This window comes from Cetorhinus maximus, chromosome 11 (assembly GCF_964194155.1).
Source record: "Cetorhinus maximus chromosome 11, sCetMax3.hap1.1, whole genome shotgun sequence".
In the NCBI taxonomy this organism is placed as follows: domain Eukaryota; kingdom Metazoa; phylum Chordata; class Chondrichthyes; order Lamniformes; family Cetorhinidae; genus Cetorhinus; species Cetorhinus maximus.
In genome coordinates, this window is record NC_135889.1 from 49004020 (window position 1) to 49027704 (window position 23685).

The window sequence follows — 23685 nt, forward strand, 5'->3', positions numbered from 1 at the left end:
ATCTTCTAGTGAGTTGATACCATAATTGATTGTTAAATCTTAGCTTGTTAATCAATGGTATGTCTAAGGGCACAAGTTTGATTAATAATGAACTATGTGGGTAAAAGCAGAAGACACTCAGCCATTCATGATATACTCTCCATTCTTCCATGGATAGAAAAGAAAGGCAAAGAAAAATAGATTGAAGTGTATAACTGGCATCCATCTGTCTTAGGAGACGACGGACTGTACTCAGGATGTACATTACCTCTGTAATGAACTTAGTTTGTTGTGGCTGTAGAGATTGATTCATGAGTGGTAGTCCCTTCTGCAGCTGGTTCAGATGAGCTCCAAGCACCCTTTGGAGCAAGTAGGCTTTGGCAGGATAGCACCTAACTACGACTGTGGGCTGCCCAGCTTGAGGAGGCAGTAGCTATCCAATGAGACAATCTCTCTCACCATCGGAAGTAACCCCTAGCACTTGTGCTCTACACATCAACTGAGAGTTTATAACTAATAACTGTTTCTTCCTGTTTTGTGCCAATGTAAACCACAAAGCTGGAATGTCCCCTCCAGGGCACAAGCCTGGACAAATCGTATAGCATTGTCCAAAGAAAAGGATGAGATCAGTACTGTTTGGTACCAACTCTGCTGCAGGAATTGCCAGAAAGCTGCCTGATACCTATGGGATTCCACTCCAGATTTTCTGTCAGGGTTTACTCCCTTAGCCTCCTTCTCTCTAGATGCACCCACAAGGCAATGGGGCTATTTATCCATAGCTGGGGGTGTGGTCCATAGGCATCAGGATATAACCACAGATCAGTGAGTCTGTATGCACGCATCAGGGGGCCAGGCCTTCTCTGAGCCCCTTGTGGTTTATAGCTTGGGTACACAAAGTACCCAGTTTACACATGTTGTCACAGGGAGGCACTACATAGGGCTAATAAAGAGGCTACATGTTGGTGAGAGAGGTTTACTCGCTTGGCTCTCTTTTCACAATAGTTATACGGCTAGCCAGATGGTGAGAGCTGGAAGCAAGCGGGAAGCAAACAGACTAGCTACTACACATCACCCCCTACACTAACACTTGACGCATTGCATCAACCGGAGACACATGGGAGGCGGGTGTATATAACAGGCAGCTTATTCGCCATCATGTATTTTCGCATTCTTACTGCAGTTTAATTTTACGATCTCTGTTTAAGGAAGCTATTATCCAGCTTCTTCCAAGGTGGTTTCATTATTGCATAAACCTTTATTAATTCCCTATGAATTATTTCACTGATCATTTACTCCCAAACTTTGAGAATGACTTTGAATCGAACTTTACAGCATTCTAAATGCACTTTGTGTCAGTGTTTGAATTTTCAGTACTCACCCTCGGATATCCACTTGAGCTAGGACAGTAATGTCAACTGTGTAAGAAACCACTTCACTCGTTGCATTGTGTTTGTTGGAACTGGAAATTAAATGCACAAAAATAGTGATAAACTACAGGAAGCACTAAACAGTCCAAGTCATAGCATTTACCACCACTGTGAGATGTTTTTGAGACTTTTGTGGGAAGTTAGAAACAGGAGTAGGCCATTCAGCTCATCAAGCCTATTCTGTCATTTAATTATGCCCTTACCTATCAAAAATTTACATCAATTTTGAAAATATCAATTTACCCAGTTTTCATGGTCTTGTGGAGGAGCAAGTTCTAGATTTTCACTACCCTTTGTATGAAAAAGTGGATCCTGATTTCATTCCTTAACGGCCCAGCTCTAATTTTAAGGTTGTTCTGAATTTCCCCCATCAGGAGGAAATAGTTTCTCTGCATCTACCCAATCGAATCTCTTAATAAATTTTAAATACCCCAATTAACTGACCCGTCTACTTCCTAAACTTGAAGGAATTCAAGCCAAGTTTATGCAACTAGATGGCATAATTTAACCCTTTAGGCCCGGATACAATTTTGTGCCCCTTCCAAGTCAATATATTTTTCAAAGGTTCTATGTCCAAAACTGAATGCAGCATTCCAGATGAGGTCTGACCAAGACTCTCTATGACTGAAGCATCATTCTCTCCTCCATTTTAAAAATCCCTTCAGATAAAGGGCAACATTCCATCAGTCATTCTGATTAATATTTGGACTCCTGTATTAGCTTTTAATGATCTGTACATGTGGACAACTCTGATCTCTCACCATAATGAAAATATTCCAAATTCTCTTTTTCAGATCCAAAGTGATGACCTTACATTTCCCCACTTTGTACTCCAAATACTATAGTTCTGCCCACTCACTTAGTCTACATCCCTTTGTAACTTCCTTCACCCACCCCCACAACTTAGTGCATCTCCTAACTTAGTGTCATCTGCAAACTTGGATATACAACTGTTCCTTTATTCAGGTCAGCAATATAAAGCTGAAGCAGCAGTACAGCCCCCTGGAGAATACAACTCATCACATCATGCCAATCAGAGAATGAATCTTTCTATCTCCAAAACAATTCCATACATTCTCATTTTTGTCATAATCCTTTTTGCAAAATCTCATCAAATGCCTTCTAGGTTTATACAGACACCAACTAAAGACTCCCCCTCACCCCCATCCACCTTGCTGATGAGCTCTTCAAAAGTAAATCAGGTAAATTATTCAGACATAGTCTACCCTTCACAAGTCCATTATGACTAACTGCTCGCCTTACCCTCGCCCAAATACTGAGTCACTATCTCTTCTGCTAGATTACAGTAACTTGCCCAATTGATATAAAATTTACAGGTCTGTAGTTTTCGTTTGTCCATCTCTCCCTTCCCTCTTAAATAGTTTGCTATTTTCCACACCAGAAAACTTGTGACTGATATAGTTGCAATTTCCTCACTTTTTTCTTTTAATACCCTGAGAAACCATCTGGTTCTGGGAATTTATGTCTTAAACCCCTTTATTTTCAACATGACAATTTATTTTAAGAACTTATATTAAATCCACTAAGGTTCTCTCTTTTAAGTTCCCTTGTAACACTGGCATATTTGGTCCTCCACTGTAAAGATGGATACAAAGTATCCATTAGCAAGTTATAATTTTCTTATTGCCCATTATAGTTTCATTCACATTTGTTTTTAATGAATCCATATTCCCCATTATAACTCTTACCTTGAAAATGTTTATAAAAGTTTTACTATTAGCTTTGATATCAGTTCAAGTTTTTTTCATATTCTCTTGATACACCTCTTTTTGGTATCCCTTTGGTGATTCTCATAGCACTCCCAGTCTGCTTGATTTCCACTTTTTGCTGCATTTGTGAGAGCCTTTTCTCTTAGCTTGTCTCATACTTCATTTCTTGACTATGGCTGCTTAACTAGCCAAGGAAAGCCTTTGCTTTTACTGATATGTAAAGGCTGTGTGTGATAACAAATACTTCTTTGAATATTTTTCACTGTTGGTCTGTAGTTTTACCCATTAACAGTTCAGCTCAGTTTTATGTGATCCCTTTATTTCTTTTTAGTTCTGATGAAAGGTCATTGACTGAAATGTTAACTTGTGTTTCTCTCTCCACAGATGCTGCTAGGCCTGAGTATTTCCAGCATTTCTGTTTTGATTTCAGATTGTCAGCAACTGCAGTACTTTGATTTTGTTTTCAATTTATTTTTTTATCCTTTTGAAGATAACCTTAAATTTAAAACTCAATGTCAATTTCAAGCATACTACAGTTGTTATACCTAAGTGTTGGTGTTCTTCCTCTTTGATTTGAGACAATAACTCCCTTTTGTTCCTGTGAGAATCACTCATTAACTGCTCAGCCTACTTTTACTCTCAGGTCCACTAATTCAGAGTCAATGGTTCTGATATTCACTGAGGTGGGGTTTCAGAGCCAGGGGGAGGAGGAGATGAGTTATGGCCATGAAAGTTGGAAGTCTGCATTCTCCCCAAACACTGGAGTTTTCACTCCATGGCATACGTGTTTTCATGTAAAAAAAAACTGTTTTCCCCACCCAGAAGCCAGTCTGATTGACAGGCTTAGCTGCTTGTGAGATTTGATAGTAGTTGACTCAAAAAAAGGTCAATAAGGGGGAAGAAATTGCAGGGGAGATAAGGAGGTGAGTGATTGGAGGGGTTGGTGATCACGCAGGGTATGTGTTTCCAGGTAAGTTTGTTGGGCCTGGGAGAAATGCTCCAACTCCTTTTGGCCCACAAGCAGTTCTTTTATAGAGTTAGCTTGAGGATCCGGCCCTCTTCACCTCCTTGCTTCAAATTTCCAGAGGTCTGAGAAATACAGCCCGTGGTTAAAAATTAAAACATTCTTAGAATTGTTGCGTGGCCTCCTTAGATCGTTTCAATGATTGACCTGCTTCCTGAAAGCAGATTGGTTGCCCACCTCTTGTCTTATATCCATCAGAAACAGAACTGGGTGCGTTCAAGGAGACATGACTTTGTGTTTTAACACTTTAACCTCCTTCAGGAACCAAACCCCCATGCCTCTTCAGTTGAGACAATGGAATGTGGACTCTTCAAACTCAGGCAATAAAATCACTGCATTCCAAAAATTACTTTGCGTGACATTCATGAGGCAACAACATGATCAAGTATTCATTTATTTTTTCCTTTCAATAGGATGTATACCAGAAGTAAGATTTAACATGCAATTTCCATTCAGTCCAACCAGCCCATGTCCACACAACCAATAGCCCTAACCTTATGTGCTTGCCCCGTTTCCATATACATCCATTTTCATATCTTTCAACTATCTATCTAACCTATTCTTAAATGTTGACCAGTCTCTGCTTCAAAGACTAACTCTGCTAGTGCATTCCTCAGCCTCACCAACAACAAAAACTTGCATTTATGTAGCGCCATTAATGAAGTAAAAGACCCCTAGGGGATTGACAGGGGCTTCATTAAACAAAATTTGACACCTATACACCTAAGGACACATGACCAAAAGCTGAGTCAGAGAGGTAGGTTTTAAGGAGCATTTTAAAGGAGGCACAGAGATGGAAAGGTTTAAAGAGGCAATTCCAGAGCAGTGCCTCAGCAGCTGAAGGCCTGCCTGCCAGCGGTGGATCAATTAAAATTGCAAGTGTACAGGAAACCAGAATTGGAGGAGTGCAGATATCTCGGAATGTTGTAGGGTTGGGGGAGTTTACTGAAATAGAAAGGGACAATACTGGGGAGACATTTAAAAACAAGGATGGGAATTATAATATTAAGGCATTGTTCAACCAGGAGCCAACATGAGTCAGTGAGCACAGGGTTGATGGATGAGCAGGACTTGTTTCAAGTTAGGATACAGGCAGAGTTTTGGACCACCTTAGGTTTATGGAGGGTGGAAGATGGGAGGCTGGCCAGGAGAGCATTGGAATAGACAAGTCTAGGGGCTTGATTTCGATCCAGGGTTGGAAACCTGCACCCATCTCTGAATCATTTCTGGGTCCTGACCCCGTGCTGTGCCTGTGTCGCTGAAAGCCACTAACTGGGCAGGAAGGAAGCTCAGCACCCAATCAGTAATGCCGAGCAGTGCAAGAGGTGACAACAAGCTCTAGATTGCAATGCTCAAAGGCAGATGGCACCCATGACAGGGCTTGCCATTGCCTTGCAGAATGGAACAGGCAGGCAGATCAGAGGACCAGCAGCTTCATGTGCATGCAAGAGACTAGTTGGAAGGAACTTGACCTGCTTGAATCACCCTATCTTTCCATTACTTGTATTCATCAGTCACATCACCTAATGGTTCCCCGCATTGCTCCTCCCCTTCAGCCCCTCAAGCCTGCTCCGCCATTCAACTGAATCATGGCTGATTTTCTACTTCAACCCCATTTTCCTGCAGTATCCCCATATTCCTTGGTGTCTTTAATGTGTAGAAATCTATCAATCTCTGTCTTGAGCATACTCAATGACTGAGCATCCACAACTCTCTGGAGTAGAAAATTGCAAACATTCACTACCGTCTTGTGAAAAGAATTCCTCCTCATCTCATCAAATGTACCAGATTGTTCATTTTGAAAATCATCCTCTGGACCTCCCCAGCCCATTAACAGGCTCTTCAATGAGGTTAATGGGTCATTAATAGGAGGTGAGCGAGTTGTTGACCCCCGGTGACTTGTTTAGAGACATCAGAAGACTGACATGCCATCTAGGAGTGTCATTTTCAAAGCACACCTATACCGAGCCTCACCCCCAAGGGCATTTGAAAATTAAGCTGCAGGTGTGACAAAGGCATGGATGAGGGCTTCTGCTGCAGATAAGCTGAGGCATGGGCGGAGTTAGGTGATATTAGGGAGGTGGAAGCCGGCAGTTTCAGTGATGGTGGGGTTGAGATCAGAAGCTCATCTTGGGGCCAAACATGGCAATGAGCTTGCATACAGTCTGATTCAGCCTCAAACAGCCAGGAGAGGGATGGAATTGGTATGTAAAAACAACCCACTGTGTAAAATGGAAATTTAGTTTACTCCCAGCTTTAACTCCCTTTCTGCACTAGAAATCAGTTTAAGGGTTGTTGAGAAACATGCAAAGTAATTAAGACACCCATGGAACAATGTGGAGACAAAATACAGGTGCAATAGTTGCTTCACAGTGCACTCATCTTATCCTGAGTAACAGAAGGAAACAATTAAGGTGTGGACCTCATTAACCTGCTCATAACCTATAATGTTTAACAAATTCAGTATTAAACAAGGTCCATAATAGTTGGTAAAGACAGAAACCTACCTTCGAATTTGCAGGTCAAAGGTAACAGCTGCCTCAGCCTCTTGTAGCTCACGCACACTGAATCGGAGACCAGCCCAGAGCTAAGGAATAAAAAATAATTTCAAATCCTTCAACTCTGCAATAAAGCACATTGACCTCTGGACTCTCCTGCTAGTCCACCAATAAAGGGGCTGGGAAGTCATTCGAGGAAATGTTTTTCCATGTCCTTGCTTCTCCCCTCCTCCTGAGGGAAAGTAAGATAGCCTAAAATGCATTAGGCCATTGGCAAACAGGCACACAAAAAATAGTGAAACAAAGGAATTACTGCCTCTGCCAGAGTTCACTATCATTTTTTAGTTTAAGTCCTGAACTCAAATTAGATCTGGCATCCTTGTTCAAAGGCCGGCAGTGAGGGCCTCATTCTGCACAGAGTACTGCCACAGCCCGATTCTGATCGAAACTATTAAGCCATTTTATTCAACAACCACTTATATTTATATAACGCCTTTAACATAATAAAACATTGCAAGATGCTTCACAGGAGCATCATGAAACAAAATATGACACCAAGCCACGAAAAGAGATATTAGGTCAGGCGAGACAAAATATTGGTGCGGTAGTTGCTTCATGCTGCATCCAACTATCCTTATTGCCAGTGACTAAAGGAAACAATTAAGGTGTGGATCTCATTAGAATATCTTGGTCAAAGATGTAGGTTTTAAGAAATATCTTGAGGGAGGAAAGTGAGGTAGAGAAGCAGTGAGATGTAAGGAGGGTATTCTAGAGCTTGTGGCCTAAGCAACTGAATGCAAGGCCACCAATGGTGAAGCAATTAAAATTGGAAATGCATAAGAGACCAGGATTAGAGGAGCACTGATATCTTGAAGGGTTGTGGGGCTGGAGGAGATTACAGAGATAGGAAGAGGCAAAATCATGGAGGGAGTTGAAAATAAGGGTGAGAATGTCAAAATCAAGATGTTGTTTGATTGGGAGCCAATGTAGGTCTGCGAGCACAGGGGTGATGGGTGAACGGGACTTGGTTCAAGTTAAGACATGGGTGGCAGAGTTTTGGATGACCTCAAGTTCGCAGAGGATAAAATGTGGGAGACCTGCCAGAAGTGCAATAGTCAAGTAACAAGGTAACAAAGGTATGAATGAGGGTTTTAGCAGCAGGTGAGCTGAGACAGGGACGAAGTCAGGCGATATTGTGGAGGTGGAAATAGTGGTCTTACTGAAGGCATGAATAGGAGGTCAGAAGCTCATCCTGGGGTCAAATGTGACACCAACATTGCAAAAAGACAGTCATAATCTTAGACTGTTGTCGGGGTTAGGATGAAGTTGGTATTTAAGGAACAGAGTTTGGAGCTGGGACCGAAACCAATGGCTTCAATCTTCCAAATATTTAACCAGAGGAAATTTCTGTTCATTCAGTACTGTATTCCAGATAAACAGTTTGTTACATTGTTATATTATTCCAAAATTATTTAGGGACTATATGTTCATGTGTATGCATACAAAGTATCCAGAGTGGCACATCACCCACTACTGCACTAGTCTGTGTATCACATTGAGATCTGTGAAATACATTTGAAAAAAGCTTCAGCATTGTGTCTAAAAACATGATTATTTCAAAATCTGCAACATCAGGGCATAACATGACAGCAGCACAAACCATTTAAACAGATTTAATGTTGAATTAGATTGAGAAAAATCAAACTGAATTAGTGCCAGAGAGAGAGAGAGAAATTGAGCGAATCGTTCCAAAAATGAAATGTTGGTCGCCACAGAAATGAACACAGCACCAGCCCATTATGAATTGGGAGGCTGATGTTATCGTAGAGGCATTTGAGAAGTTAAAACAAAAGGGCAGATTGGCCTTCAGTATTTCCTAAAAGGCACTAGTGAAGACAAAAGGGTCAGAGAAAGGGTTAAACTTGTTTAATAGCTGGGAAGTGAGAACGACAGTAAACTCAGACAAAACTTATCAGAAATTCAGCACACATCTCCAGCTAAAGTCAAATTATCCACTAATATGAATTGCAAAGCCCAAGGCAAGAAGCAGGTGAACCTGTTGACAATTTCTTAACAAGATTGAGAAACAAAGCCAGCAAATGTAAATTCAAGGAAAAAGATGGAAGGCTGGTAGATCAGCTCATCTGGGGCTCTGCATTCTGAAGAACAAAAAGATCTGATTGGAAAGAACAAGCAACAAGCTTATAATATTGCAGGTTGTAAACACTGCCAGAGCACATGAAGTCACCAACAGACATTTGAAGATGCTGACTACCCAAGTGGCTAGCCTGTAGTTAAGTCAAGGGAAAGGCAGCATAGTTGATGCAGTGAAACAGCAACAAATGAATGCACGCCTGACAAAGAGAAAGATGTGCAAGAACGACCAGAGGAGTTTACAGACAGAATGAAATGCCCCACATAAGGATCAAAATGCAGAGCTTGTGGAAAATTGAATCACTGAGAAATAATGTGCAGCTTAAAGAAACAAAATGGTAATCTTTTTGGGAGCTATCAGAGGCAGGGCATCAGGGCAAATGAGAAGGAAAAGAAACCAAAAATGTCCATGTCTTGGAAGGTGACAATGAGTTTGAGGACACAATAGACATAGGAACTGCATGAAATGTCTGGATGCGACAGTTCCCAGAGGTAAGAAATCCACACCACCACTCAGGTCAGGAAGAGGGTTAAAAATAAGCCCTCAACCTAAATCTAAAGCTGAAGCTTAATATTGGAGCATAGGGTAACCTCATCCTGCTCAGACTATACCAGAGGATCTTTCCTGAACTTGGAAAGAAAATGGTTACCCAAAGAAAGATGCTCTGAAACTGAACAATGTCATGCTGATGGCATATGGTGGTGCTAACATTCGACAGCTTGGAGCAACCCAAATGAGTAGGACACACAAAGGAAAAGGCATTATCTGTATGTTCTACATCACTGAAACAGATGGTCCTGCTAACCTGGGGTTGCATAGTTGAAGAGACTTAGCTGCTCTCAGTAAAGCATTCAATGAAGGAGGCATCACTGAGGGTTAAAGGTAGTATACACATTGAAAAATGCTCTCCTATCAGAAGCAAGAAAGATTTGGTCCAAATGTATCCAGAGTGTTTTGATGAGACTGCTGGATCCTTTGGAAGTTATCACATCACTATTGATCCAGAGAAGAAACTAGCGAATCATCCCTTGCGTAAAGGAACAATAAAACCAAAAGGAAAGCTTGAAAGAGAGCTCTAATAGAAGGAAGAAAAGGTGATCGCGACAGTCACAGGGCCTACAGATTGGGTAAATTCCATTAGGGTGAGAAAGAGTAGACAAATGGATGGCTGTGAATTTGCCTGGATCCCAAAGACCTTAATCAAGCAATGAAGAGGAATCACTACACTATTCCAACATTGGAAGAGATCACACCAGCACTTGGATTAGCAAATGTTTTCGGCATGCCAGAGAAGATTACTGTAATGTGAAGCTTGACAAGGAATCTTCACTGTTGACAATATTCAACACACCCTTTGGATGATATAAATTCCTGCGTCTATCTTTTGGCCTTAAAAGTGAGCCAGGATGTGTTGCAGCAGAAAGTAGATGTGACAAACAGAGGATGTAAAGGAGCAGTCTGCACAGCTGGTGATATCCAGATTTTTGTATTGATGAAAATGGATCATGACTACCATCTACATGAAGCCATGGAAAGAACTAGGAAAGCTGGGATCAAGCTAATCACATTGTGAAGATGACAGAATGTCAGTTCTTTGGAATGGTGTATACACCTGATGTAGTCAAACCGAGTCCTGAAAGAGTCAGTTATCTGACATGGAAGCTCCAACAGATAAGGAAGAACTGAGAATTTTCCTTTGCTTGATAAAGTACATAAGTTCTTTCATACCTCACATGTCAGAACACACGAAAGGAGTTTCAATAAACTCAAGGAAGTAGTATGGAGATGACAAGCCTGTCCTTTTACAACAGAGAGAAACCTGTCATTCTGCAAATAAATGCTTCTACAAAAGGATGAAGAACAGTCATGGTACAAGATTGAAAACAGATGGTATTCACACCCAAAGCATTAATATCAGCTGAGACCAGGTATTCAACACAGAAAGAGAGCTTTGACAGTCATTGTGGATGTGAGAAATTCCATACACATCTTCATGGGAGAAAATTCATATTGAAGAGTAATTATTGTCCACTGGAGCAGATCTGCAAGACAAATCTGTGTAAATCACCAACAAGACTGCAGAGGTTATTTTTGACTCTTCAGAGTTACAATTTCACTTTGAAATACAAGCCAGGAAGAAAAATGGTGCTAGCTGATGCCTCATCTTGGTTGTCACCACTGGAGAATCACAAGATAAAAGACCTAGGTATAAAGATCCTTCACCTAGTCACCATAACATCACCAAAACTGAGTCAAATTAGAGATAAGACCAGAAAAGCCAGTTAATGATGCTCCTCAGCAAGTGGTCCATGGATAGCCTGATATTATGCAGCAAACACAGCTAGCAATATGACAGCATTGGATTCCTATCAAAGAAGACATCTCACTGGAAAATGGTGTTTTTTTGGCTGGATCCAGAATCATCCCACCCAATACGGTGCAGAGAGAACTTCTTCAGAAGATATATGAAGGCCTCAAGGGAGCAGAGCAGTGTAAGCTCAGAGCCAGATCAGTTGCAGAGTGGATAGACATTTATAAAGACATTGAAAGAATGCTATGTACATGCAGTGTAATCCAGAAGTATAGGAACACACAACAAAAAGAGATGATAACCATTGAAATGCCTCCCAGACCATTGGTATATGGTGGATGCTGATTTATTCAGACACAATCAAGAATGGCATCTCATAGTAGCATACTATTACTCAAAGTTCCCTTTTATTTGAAAGGTGAAAGATTTGAGAGTGTCAACAATCATTTGAGCAGTACGAGTTCTCTTTGCTGAGCAAAGGATTCCTGAAAGAGTTATATGTGACAACGGAACCTAATTCACCTCCAGAGAGTTAAAGGAATTGACTAAACAGTATATGTTCAACAGCACTTCATCACCACGTTACCCAAGGGGACACAGCTTTATAGAAAGACAAGCCCAAACAGTCAAGACCACCCTCATGAAGTGCCAAGGGACAAAGGAAGACCCAAAACTTGTCTTATTGTCACTCTGAGCTATGCCTCTTAAGGCTGACAAGAAATTATCTGCAGAGCTACTCAATGGCAGAAAATACAAAGACAACTTTGCCAAGCAAGATACCACCTCCAAATGTCCAGGAGGAAGTAAGACAACAATTCACTAATGCGCAGGTTGGAGGAAGTCAAAACTTCAACAAGCATGCCAAATTCCTGTCTGAATTACTGAGGAGACCAATCATGAAAACATGGAACCCAGCAAAAGCTGTTCACAAGGCGGGGGCTCCAACTTCATACACCAGAAAGTGAAACTGGTAAGCAAATGAGACAGAACAGAGTTCATATTTGACCTACACCTGAGCTGAAAAAGCAGAAAAAGTCATCAGCAACACCAGCAACATCACAAACAAGAGGGACAACATCAGCAGCATCACCAACATATGGAGCAACATCAAGAACAACTGACACATCATCAGCAGTAACACGCACAATCCTTACAACACCAGGCACATCACTTATGCAGTGTGCCAACTCATCACTTACAGCGAAGTATGCCGAATGCGCAAGGTAGAGGCACAACATCCCCCCGCCTAAGCAATACTATGAATAAGGTTTGAGAGAAAATAAAACAGCTATTTTTCAGTTTAATTATAAAAGTAGATCATTAATTTTCTTTAGTTTAAATATAATTTAAAAAGTTAAGATTGGAACTGTTATATTGATATATAGATGCTTGTTATATTATTCCAATATGATTTAGGAACTATATGTTCATGCATATTGTTAGAGGTGTGTAGATACCAAATATTAAATTTCAATTTCATTTACAGGACTCACATATAGAACTTTTTTAAAAAGGTAGTTTCAACTGTTAAAACAAGTACACTAACTTAATATGGCTGCCACAGGTCACTTGACCTGTTTGCAATTGCAAGTTGGTCAAGTTTCTGGAAGTTTCCAATGTAGATTAGAATTAGGGCATCCCAGGCAAACCTCCTGTGGAACTTCACACCTGCTGATGTCAAAGATTACTTCAAAGATGGACTGAAATTTAAAATGGCTGCCACTATTTGCATCACTATAAAAGCCACATTCCATTCCATCAGGTGGAGAAAGAAGTTCTACAGAGATGATGGCTATGTTGGAGGTGTTGATATGTTCTTTCTAGCTCATCACATGGAAGAATGGGCCATTCAGAAGCGATGGCTTGATTAAAAAATTAATCACCTAGGCCATAACTCAATAGCCAAGGTCTATTCAGACATGAGCTAATCAATTACCTTCTGTGGAATACTCAATCGTTATGGAGAGAGAGGTCTTGTGATCGAGATCACCATTTTGAAATGTATTTTATTGCTTGCTTTTGAGACAGTCTGAATAAGGAACATCTGAAAGCAGCACAAGGCTCCAAGCCCCTCTCTCTCTCTTCAACAAAAGCAAATTCTGTCTGCTTAATATCATACTGTGGACAACCGACAGAGGAATTCTAAAGAAGACTTCAAATTCCAAAGCAGTGTTTCCAGGAAAAGACCAAAGACTACCATTTAAAGAACTGCCTCAGCCATTAACACCCAAGGACTCATTTAGTGAACTATCTTTTTACTTGCTTTTTATCATTAAATCTTAATGTGGCCAAAAGTTAACCTCCTCTACTTTGTAACTTGTAATTTTGCGCGTGTGTGTGTGTGCGTGTGTGTTGTGATGGCCTGCATGCTTACCTTTTCAAATGTTTTGATATCTTTACCTGGATGAGTTTTTAGCACAATAAAAACTAATCCATTTCGTGTTTAACTCAAGAAAGCCTTGTAATCAGTAAAAGGTTAAGTATATACACTAAATTGACACATTCATTCTTATAAATTTCAAAAAAACCTTGTTACAACTTGTTATGAGGAGTGCGAAAAAATAAGGGAGTCCTTGCACCTGTCCTGACCTGGTCGTAACAGCATGTTTACACAAGTATCCAGAGTGCCACATCAATCACCACTGCACTACAGTGTATCAAATCAACAATGTTTCAGTCTACAGCACAGACTGAGATAATGTGAAATATATTTAAAGAAAGCTCTAGCATTTTGTGTCTAAAAGTATGATTATTTCAAACTTCTGGGAACTACAAGACATAACATAATTTAGCAACAGTGGGTAATTAGAGAGGTGGTGGTGAGATAGAGCCAGGTGTGCATGTGAATCCTAACATGTGTTTCGGATGATATCGCCTAGATGAAGATGAGAAGTAGGAAGAGGCTAACATTAGATCCTTGGGGGACATCAGAGGTAAAGGTGTAGGAGCAGGAAGAACAACCATTGCAAGTGATTCTCTGGCTACAATTAGATAGATAAGAATGGAGGTGAGACCAGTTCCATGCAGCTGGACAATAGTGGAAAGATGTTGGAGGAGGATGATGGTGTGGGCAACCTTGTCAAAATCAAGAAGGGACCTATCACAGTCACATAGGATATCACTTGTCACTTGGATAAGGGCTGTTTCGGTAGCGTGACAGGGCGGAAACCTGATTGATGGGATTCAAACACGGGAGTTCCGGCAAAGATAGGAATGGATTTGGGAAACATCAACACATTTGAGCACTTTGGAGAGAAAAGGGAAGTTGAAGATGGGATGGTAGTTTGCAAGGATGGTGGGATCAAGTGTAGGTATTTTGAGGAGGGGTGATGACAGCAGATCTCAAGGAGAGGAGGACAGCATGTAGAAAGAACCTTTTACAATCTTAGCCATCATGAAGGCTGAGAGGGACAGTTAGATGATCAGCATTTGATTGGGTATTGGGTTGAGGGAACAGGAGGTGGGTATGATGAACAAGATGAGCTCAGAGAGGGCATCAGATAGAAAAGAAACTAGAGGAAGGTGAGAGCTCAGGGTTAGGCTAGGGGGAGCATTAAAGGAACTTTGACCAGGAAGGTAAGAGGAAGGGAGAGACGAGGCAAAGGCAGCTGATTGGATGGTCTCGACCTTTGTGACAAGGAGTCCATGACTTCCTCGCACTTATTTTTGGACGTGTAGATCAAAGAGACAGGGGAGAGGAGTTTATGATGATGATCTGCAGTAGAAAAACAAAGTCAGGGGTTATTTTTGCATTCCAGAATGATCCTGGAAAAATGAGCAGTTTTTGCAGGTGAGAGCAGGGCCTGATAGTGTTTAAGCGGTCCATCCAGATCCGATGGTGCATAGCTAAATGAGTTGTCCACCATATCCTTTTAAGTTTGCATCCCTTGGACTTAAGGGAGTGGAAATGAAGGCTATACCGAGGGAAGGGCCAGGATAAGAGAGAGTAATAGTTTTATTGGGAGCATCAAAGATTGAGGTGAGGGTGAGGGTAAACAAATCAGCAGTTGCAAATACAAGTGGCGATTGGAGAGCCAAAAGTTGGATAGTTGGGATTTTGAAAGTGCAATTATGAGTGAATTGCAGGATAGATTTTTTCCGGAGACAAATACAGAAGGAGGTAGGGTTGGGGCATGGAGGGGGATGTGGGTGGTCAGTGATACAAGGAACCGTATCTGTAATTGATACGATGGGGCTAGCAAGACCACTGAGTAATAATTCCTCCAAATATCAAGATTCAATTTCTTACATTTGTTCCAGCTTTCATAGGGTTTCCAAGGTCACAAACTACAGTCCGGGTTTCATTTTCTGCCATGTAAGCACAGGACAATCTAGTGAGGCTCTGAAAAACAAAAAAGATGTATCCACTGCTTTTAGCACCAATCGTAAATAAAGAACTTACCCCCTAACATCTTTCTAAAATCTTAGTTCCTGCTGTCTTATACAGAACTAAATAATTGCTCAACAGGCTCAGCCAGTCAACCTGGTCCCACATCTCTACACACGTGCAGTCCAGGAGCTTGTTTTTATATAGAAGTAAATATACGTTCTAGAATTTCAATTGTGTTACTTTTAATTTTAATATTTTACAAGGTTAAACTAATTCTTCAGTTTACAAATACAATAGTATTCAAATGTTAAATAAGTAAATAATCAAAATTGATTGAACAGATGTATTATTACTTCTACATTTAGCCCAATGGAATATATACCATTCAGCTGCCTGTGATATTTCCATGTCTGACTTTTCTGGTTTTTCTTTTGTAGATCAATTCTCTCTTCGAATAACTTCTACATATCTATTAATATTTTTCACATGGAAATGTCTGCAAGGCACTTAACTTGTTCCAACTTAGCATCTGCTACCATTGTCAAATAACTAAATTTCGTAGTCATGCTTCCAATACTAACTTCAGTAAAGCCTCTATTTTTGTTATTAAATGCCATTGAAGCTGGAGTTGCACTTATTATACTTAGTTTTTAATTGCATATTTCAATTTGATGACTTTGATTATTGAAAAGGCTGTAAGTAATATCAAGTTTGTTTCTAGCACATTTTGAGCAGTCTATCATTTTCACAGTGCATTAGTAAAGTGGCAATTCAAAGAATATCTTGGTTTTATATTTCTTAATTGTCCCTTATAGGCCTTCAAACATAAATGGCCTAAGTGGTGACTTTCAGCTTAGGGTTATTAGTGAAAAAAAGAAAATCTCAATAGGAATCCCCCTGATTTCCAGGTTTTAAATAACGTCTATTTTTTTGTTGTGTTTGTTTTCATTCATTTATGGGATGTGGGCATCACATTTATTGCCCTGGAGAAGGTGGTGGTGAGCTGCTTTCTTGAACCACTGCAGTCCATGTGGTATAGGTACACCTACATTGCTGTTAGGGAGGCAGCTCCAGGGGTTTTTACCCAGCTCCAGTGAAGGAAGCACAATATAGTTCCGAGTCAGGATGGCATGTGACTTGGAGGAGAGCTTAAAGATTGTGGTGTTCCGATGTACCTGCTACCTTTTCCTTCTTGGTGATAGAGGTGTTATCGTAATAGATTAAGACCATAAGACATAGGAGCAGAAATTAGGCCATTCGGCCCATCGAGTCTGCTCCGCCATTCAATCATGGCTGATAAGTTTCTCAACCCCATTCTCCCGCCTTCTCCCCATAACCTTTGATCCCCTTACTAATCAAGAACCTATCTATCTCGGTCTTAAATACAATTAAAATTACTACAATTTAAAATAATACCAATAATACTACAACATCTGTGCTTTCCAAATCAATTGCCAATACTGCCTGTCTAACATTTTGGTTATCTGTGGAACTATTTCATTAACTATACATACGGGGTGGAATTCATTCCAGATGACAGGGTTCTCGCCCACCGGTTGGACAGCCACGAGAACCTCACATTTTCTCCACTAAGGAAGGCCTGCCATATTAAGTACCTAAAGTCGGGTTTGCTTTTCGGGCTTCCTGAGGTGACAACTCATCCACCAGTGCTGGTTAAATACGAGCAGCAGCAGGATGAGGCCCTTAAGTGAGCATCAGTTGCCCACTTAAGGACCTCATTTAGCATCTGGGCTGGAAGGCCTTCCTGCCCTGGACTTAAATCGGGCAGAGGGAAGGTGGCAGGGTCCCTGCCCTGCCCCTTCCCTCCCCCCACCTAACTTCAAATTTGCCGCTGGGGGAGGGAGGGGGCATTAAATACCACTCATAGTGACAAACACATTTCTGATGAGTTAATCAACAGTGCGGATTATTTTAAAACCCCATAGTATTCTCTAAGCATTCTAAAATTACTGTTTGAGTCATTTCTCTTTTTCATTTAGTCAAAATATGAGAAACTGTTCTGGAAGCTTATATTAATATTTATATAGGTGCGACAGTTTTGAATTTTGCTTTGACACAATTATAGTACTAGAATCCAGTGTTAATTCCACAAGGCACACAACTTTAATACACATAAAGTTCAAAATGCCTACTTTATTGTTGCGAACAACCCCAACATAATCTGCTTGTGGTGGTAACACAATGTAGAGTCCAGCTTCATAGGCTCCTTCACCATCATTCTGTGCATTTATATTCAGGGTTAAGGGATTCTCATCACCAATGTACAGCTGCTTTCGATCTCTGAAGAGGAAATGAGTCATAGATGAGCACCATTTTTGAATTGAAAGCCTCAAGTATTACACAGCAACTTAAAACAGTTAGAAGTGTTTAAAAAATCTAATTAAAAGAATATTGCAATAACAGGATTAAAGGAATGGCCTGTTGCAATCTATTTGAACACACCCTTGCACAGAGAGTTTGAGATCAGGTTTACAGATGTTGTCATCGCCACAATCCAATAAAATACGTACCTGAAAAAGGGAAAGAAAACACCAATTAAATAATCATCCACAGATGGAGCAGGTAGTTTGGTCAAATCATCCTTCAGCACCCAGGATACAACTTGACTTAGTTTGGAATAAATGGCATCATGAGAAAAATTTAATGTTATTTCCTGTGCTAAATAACACAGATGAGAAGAGTTTCGTGAGGAGCCGCATAGCAATCTTCCATAGTCAGTGGAGAGTGCAAACCTTTGCTTTGTAGCAATTACCGAGGCACACAAACAGCATTAAGGTGAACTGTCAGGAAAATGGTTTTATTTCAAGCTCCTGCACAGACTGTGTTTTGATTAAAACAAAGTCATGTATTGTAAGCAAGTGGTTTTGCTATAAGCAAAATGATTCTCAAGGATTGTTCAAAATATTGCATTTTGCATTAAAAAATTCTCAAAATGGGTCCAGATGTACTGATGTGAAAAGCAAATAAAAAAGCTCCCATTACGGATCACACAGAGTTCCTATCTCAGATACGTATCAGAGAGACAGGCGGATTGGGGAGGACATGGAGAAAGGAAAATGAAATAGCAATGAATTGAAACCTGGCACTTCCCTTCCAGGATAGGATTAGTTTAATTGCAGTCAACCAGGCTGCTCTCGCACACCTCCTAAAACCAAGTTGTTTACAATGATGCATGGGTCAATCAGGTTCCTTACCTGCTTTAATGGCCAGGGAATGGTCCATGGCCTGAGTATTTGGAGGGCTTTGGGGAAAAGGGACAGAGAGAAATAAATTGAAGAAAGGGTAAAGGTTAATTTTAGCAATATTTAGCACTTCAAAACTATTGGGTTAAAAAGCACATGCAAGAGATAAAAAACACCAAGCATGCAGATAACTAGGCAAATTCATGGAGAGAGAAACGTGTAGGTTACTGACCTTTTCGGTGATATTATTTGGAGTAAATTTGTTGAGGATTGGTTGCAGTCTAGTCCCCTCTGTTGCAGTTTTTAAATCTAGGCTGTACTCCATGTAGATATCAATGGGAGCCAATTTGTCTCTGAACTCGCTCTCATCCTATGAATTAATGGGTAAACATTTCACTTTGTAAGTGTTATGTCCTTCAAACACAAATAAATTCCTACCAGCTAATAAATGATCAAATGTATCATATTACATACTTCTTTGTACACTAAGCCATTTCAAATTTCAGAGGCTGAAGGTTTCAGTGTCTGAACATGACCATAAAAGGAGACAAGAGCTGTGATTCCATAAATGTATTAGGAGGCCCAGCATCACCAAGACATACAGCTGCACAATACCATGTTTTTAGAGATAGCATCAGTAATGATGTTAATGATGACATGCCAATATCCCTGGATCAGCTATTTCAATTAAAATCTTACATTCAAATAGAAATCAGGATCAAACGTAAAAACCACAATTTGCTGCAGCAAATTAAAGTAGCTGAAGGACAACATGACAGATCAAAGTACTTTCAGAACATGCTGTAGCAAGTATAGAACACTTCCCCTTTACAGTACAAAATGCCTTTCATTTTTTTAAAGAAAGTACATTGGTACTTGCAGCTGTTCATATTCAGTCAATCTTCAACAAAAACACCCATGCATAAAGGATAAAACAGGAGATGCATAGCAGATTAGTCAATATCCAAAAGAGAAAGATGAGCTTTGTTTTATTTTTATTGAAAAATTTACTTAAGTTTCCCTTCTAAGTACTGCCTGACCTATTGTGCATTTCCCACTGCACCTATATTTAATTTCAGATTTCCAGTGTTTGCCTCAAAAGGATGCACAACAGATTATATCTTGCAGCCCATTGCTTGTAGGTGCATTTGTATAAGCGAGTGAACGCTTCATAATCTCTGAGGCACAGAGCTGCCTCAGGGAGATGAAGCGTTGTTAAAAAAAGAAAATGAAGAAATTAAAAATTTAATAAAACACGTCCCCTCACGGGACTCTGTCACATGAGCAGAGGCATGTTATTAATTCAACTATCGCACAACTGCACGTTAACAGCAGCATGCTCGGCCACCAAGTGAAAATTTTTGCCCCCGATATCTTTGCTGACAAATTAAAGCCAATCTGGCACATCTACGAATGAATTAGTTAACAGACAGCCTGCCAACACCAGAAAATATTTGAAGTGTAACCCACTCCTACATTTTTCTCCCCCCCTATGGGAAGACATAGGCCAGGATTTTCTGCTCATGATCGTGGAGGGCGACATGGCGGGCAGGAGCAGAAAATATTGCGATAAGACCGAAGACTGGTTATACATGGTCACCAGGTCGCGATGTGTGCTCCAGCCGTCAATGGCGTGCCGCGTTTCCCACCGTGGTAAGTCAGGAACGTCATTTCAATATATTTGTATCTTATTATAAGGACTCCTTGCCGGAATCAACACCCCATGCTGGATCATCCAGGCACATCAGCTTGCAATTAGAACGATGTGTTTCACAATGGTACAGAAGTGACATGCACCCGGTGACCTGCACTTCACTCATCACTTCAAGGTTAATTCGCCTACCTTGCATTGCGCAGCGCTCGCCGTAATCAGCGCCAGACTTCGCAGGCAGCACCACATCACTTTCAGGGGGTTGTCACAGGCAAATCTCTACCTACCGGACCAGTGGCAAGACAGGGTGGTTTCTCATGGGCTGTAGGGCTAGGCCTGTAGTGGGGGTTGCAAGTGGGGAAGTTTGCACTCAGACATGACTGATGGGAGGGTGCAAGGGCAGGGTATATGTTGAGCAGCGTAAGTGGCCGCAAGATGGAGGTGGGTGAGGTGCACAGGGGCCATAAGCACATCCACTTCAAAATGTTCAGGGGCTAACAAATGGTGTTAGGAAATAGAGGTAGTTTAAGTGACTTATATTGATATTTGTAGGTGTTAGGAATGAGTTTTAGCTTTAAAGTTTAAGTTTGATTTGTACTTCTGTATGGGTGGTAAGAAAAGGTCAAATTGAGTTTTGGTTTCACTTTAAAAAGGGGCCTGATTTCTAATGAGATAAAAGCAAAAAACTGCGGATGCTGCAAATCCAAAACAAAAATAAAAATACCTGGAAAAGGTTTTTTATTAACAACTGTTGCAGCTAAGGTAAACAATCAAGAGAAGAAGAATTGGGCTGTTGCCTAGCAACAGGGGTCCAGGGCGGCAGGTCCATCCCACAGACACATACAGAAAGGCTAGAAACAGCAATTTGTTTTGTAAACTGTTGGAGTTCGGCTGGCTTTGAAGGTAGCTGCCAGAGCAGCAGCGTAGAAGGTGCAGATAGCCAGCTCCAAGCTAAAAGTTGGTTGAAAGTAGCAGCCAGAGAGAGAGTGGAGCAAGAGGGACAGATAGCCAGTCCCAAGCTAAAGTAAAACCCCAAAAATCCAGGGGAGTGGAACAGGGGAAAGTCCCAAGCAGACCTTCTAGTCAAAGGAAGGGCAGGAACATGGAAAAGGTCCTGTTAAGTGAAGTTAAGGGGGAAGGGCAATGAAAGGCTTCAAGTTTCAAATTTAAAGCTTCAAGCAGCAGAAAGCAGATTTAAATTGAGAACAGCTTGCAAGAGGCAAGAAGGTCCAAAGAGACAACTGAAGGTCTGCAACTATTTGATATGGGCATATGAAGTAGTAGTACTGTCAATGGCTGAGTCGGTGAGAGAGAATGCATGGAAAACAGCCTGAATGCATGTGGTGACTCAGGGAAGAGGAACATCAGAAAGAGAATTTAAAACTCTGGAGGTGAACCCTTGTGGAAGGCTTCTGAAAGAAAGCATCAGTTTGGGAGAACATTCCAAGGCGAGGTCTTGGAGAGTGGAGATTTGAAACCCTCGTGTGAACGACGGAGTTCAGTGAGACTGGTTGGTTCACGGTTTGACAAGCGTCTGGGGGGGGGATCCATAGCATCTGGTTGAGGTGGCATCTGTCATTTGGTTTCAGAGTACAGTGCATCTGACCACAGGGTGCAATTGGTTTACACGGACTTTGTACTTACTGTGAACACTAGAGTATAAGATAGCTTTTTGTAACTTGTGTTATCCTTAGAAAGTTGTATATATCTGTAAAGGTATAGTTGTGGGTGAAGGGGTATTGGAATATAGTTAATCTTTTCTTGTCAAATAAACGTTTTATTATTTTGTTAAAAGTTCATCAGTTGACTTTGGTGACTCTGTTCTGTTCAGTAGCCCTTCTCCATGTAGCTAAACAAACAAAATTAGGATCTATCAAGCTGCGTTCCATTCTGGGATCAGGCTTGTCCGGGGGTAACCTCAGCTGGGATCATAACAATGGATATGCACCAAATGCATGACGGGAATCAAGTAATACAGGAGGTACATTGAGAGAGGGAAGCCTGAACATTAACCTCCTCTGGGACAATTCGAGGAGTTTCCATACTCACACAGGGAGGGTCCAAGCTGGTCTGGCAGTGAGAATTCTGCACCACCATCTTCCAACCTGCAGCAATGGCACATTGCAAAATTAAAATGATGAGAAGCTCTGTTGGTGAGGGCGGATTAGAGGGCAGGTGCAAGCACTCGGTTGGTGGGGGTGGGGTCGATTAAAAGGGGCACCCAACTTAACTGTGCATTCCCAAATAAGGAGGGGCACAGCTGAGACATGTTAGGAGCCTTTCAATGACAGTGCAGGGAATCAGGAAAACGAAGCAATGATGCCCATTCATGCAAAACTAATCCCGCAGAGTGGCACTAATCAATCTCCTTGTTTTAACCCCTTGTTCGCAGCATGGAAATTCCCCAGAGTAATAACAAACTCCAGAGCAATTGGGCGAATGGACAACTCCAGAAGCCAGCTAGAAAGTTGGCACTGGATGTTTCACTGAAGAGAAGCCTCAGGCCCCCCTCAACTAATCTCACTTCCTGAATAAACATTTACCCTCATGCTTATTCCTAAGAGTGTAATATTAGAGCGCAGTGAATGAGGCTCCCAGCACCTGGGCTGAAAGCAGCACATCCAAGTGCCTGGGGTCAAAGCAATGTCATAGCTGTTGGTCATGCTGGGAGGGTGGGGTGGGACCTTGATATGCACCCTGCACTGGCTGTCATTTCAGAGGCGAGTACTCTTGTCACAGGAACAAAGCCTTTGAACCCACATTCACTGATGAGTCATTGACAGCATAGTATTAGAGTTCCCATGTGGCAGCCTCAGACTCCAGCAGAGAGAAGGTACAACGAGGCTCATGTCACTAGCCAATCACTGGAGGAGCACACCATAGGGATCCTAAAGATGTGATTCTGATGCTGGGCAGATCTCGCAGAGCACTCCAGTACTGTGCCCAGAGGGTCTCATGGATCGTCGTCACTTGCTGTGCGTTGCACGATCTGGTGCTCCGAAGTGGGGGGAAGACTTGCCACATGATGAGATGGAGGAGCTGCACATCTCCAATGAGGACCTTGAAGGAGATGAGGCTGATGAGTTCGAGGAAGCCGAGGCTGCAGGGGAAGAGGCCACAGCATGGGCCAAATGAGGCAGGCATATGCGTGAGACCCAGCATCAGACATAAGAAGGTGCTGCCTCTTCAAGCGTCTTTCCAGCGTCCCAGTCGTAATGGCACCCTACAGGAGGCAGGAGCTGCTGCACAATCCTCGGTGGTCTCGTAGTTGTATGCCTTCGATATGACAGGGCTCCTCGAGGAAATCCATCTTGAGCAATGGAACTACGCACTCTGTGTAACACTGATGGTGAATCAGATAAGTCACACTTGTGACA

At 41.4% G+C, this 23685-nt stretch overlaps 1 protein-coding gene across 1 annotated transcript in view; it reads right to left on the bottom strand.

The window, feature by feature from the left end:
* Positions 1–23685, bottom strand: part of itgav (integrin, alpha V) — a 140435-nt gene that overhangs the window by 17737 nt on the left and 99013 nt on the right. The window contains exons 18-23 of the mRNA XM_078551907.1: positions 18890–19027; positions 17918–17985; positions 17608–17755; positions 15374–15466; positions 6668–6747; positions 1358–1438 (exon numbers count right to left, since the gene is read on the bottom strand). Coding sequence (XP_078408033.1) covers positions 1358–1438; positions 6668–6747; positions 15374–15466; positions 17608–17755; positions 17918–17985; positions 18890–19027 — 608 coding nt within the window. The remainder of the gene's footprint in view (positions 1–1357; positions 1439–6667; positions 6748–15373; positions 15467–17607; positions 17756–17917; positions 17986–18889; positions 19028–23685) is intronic.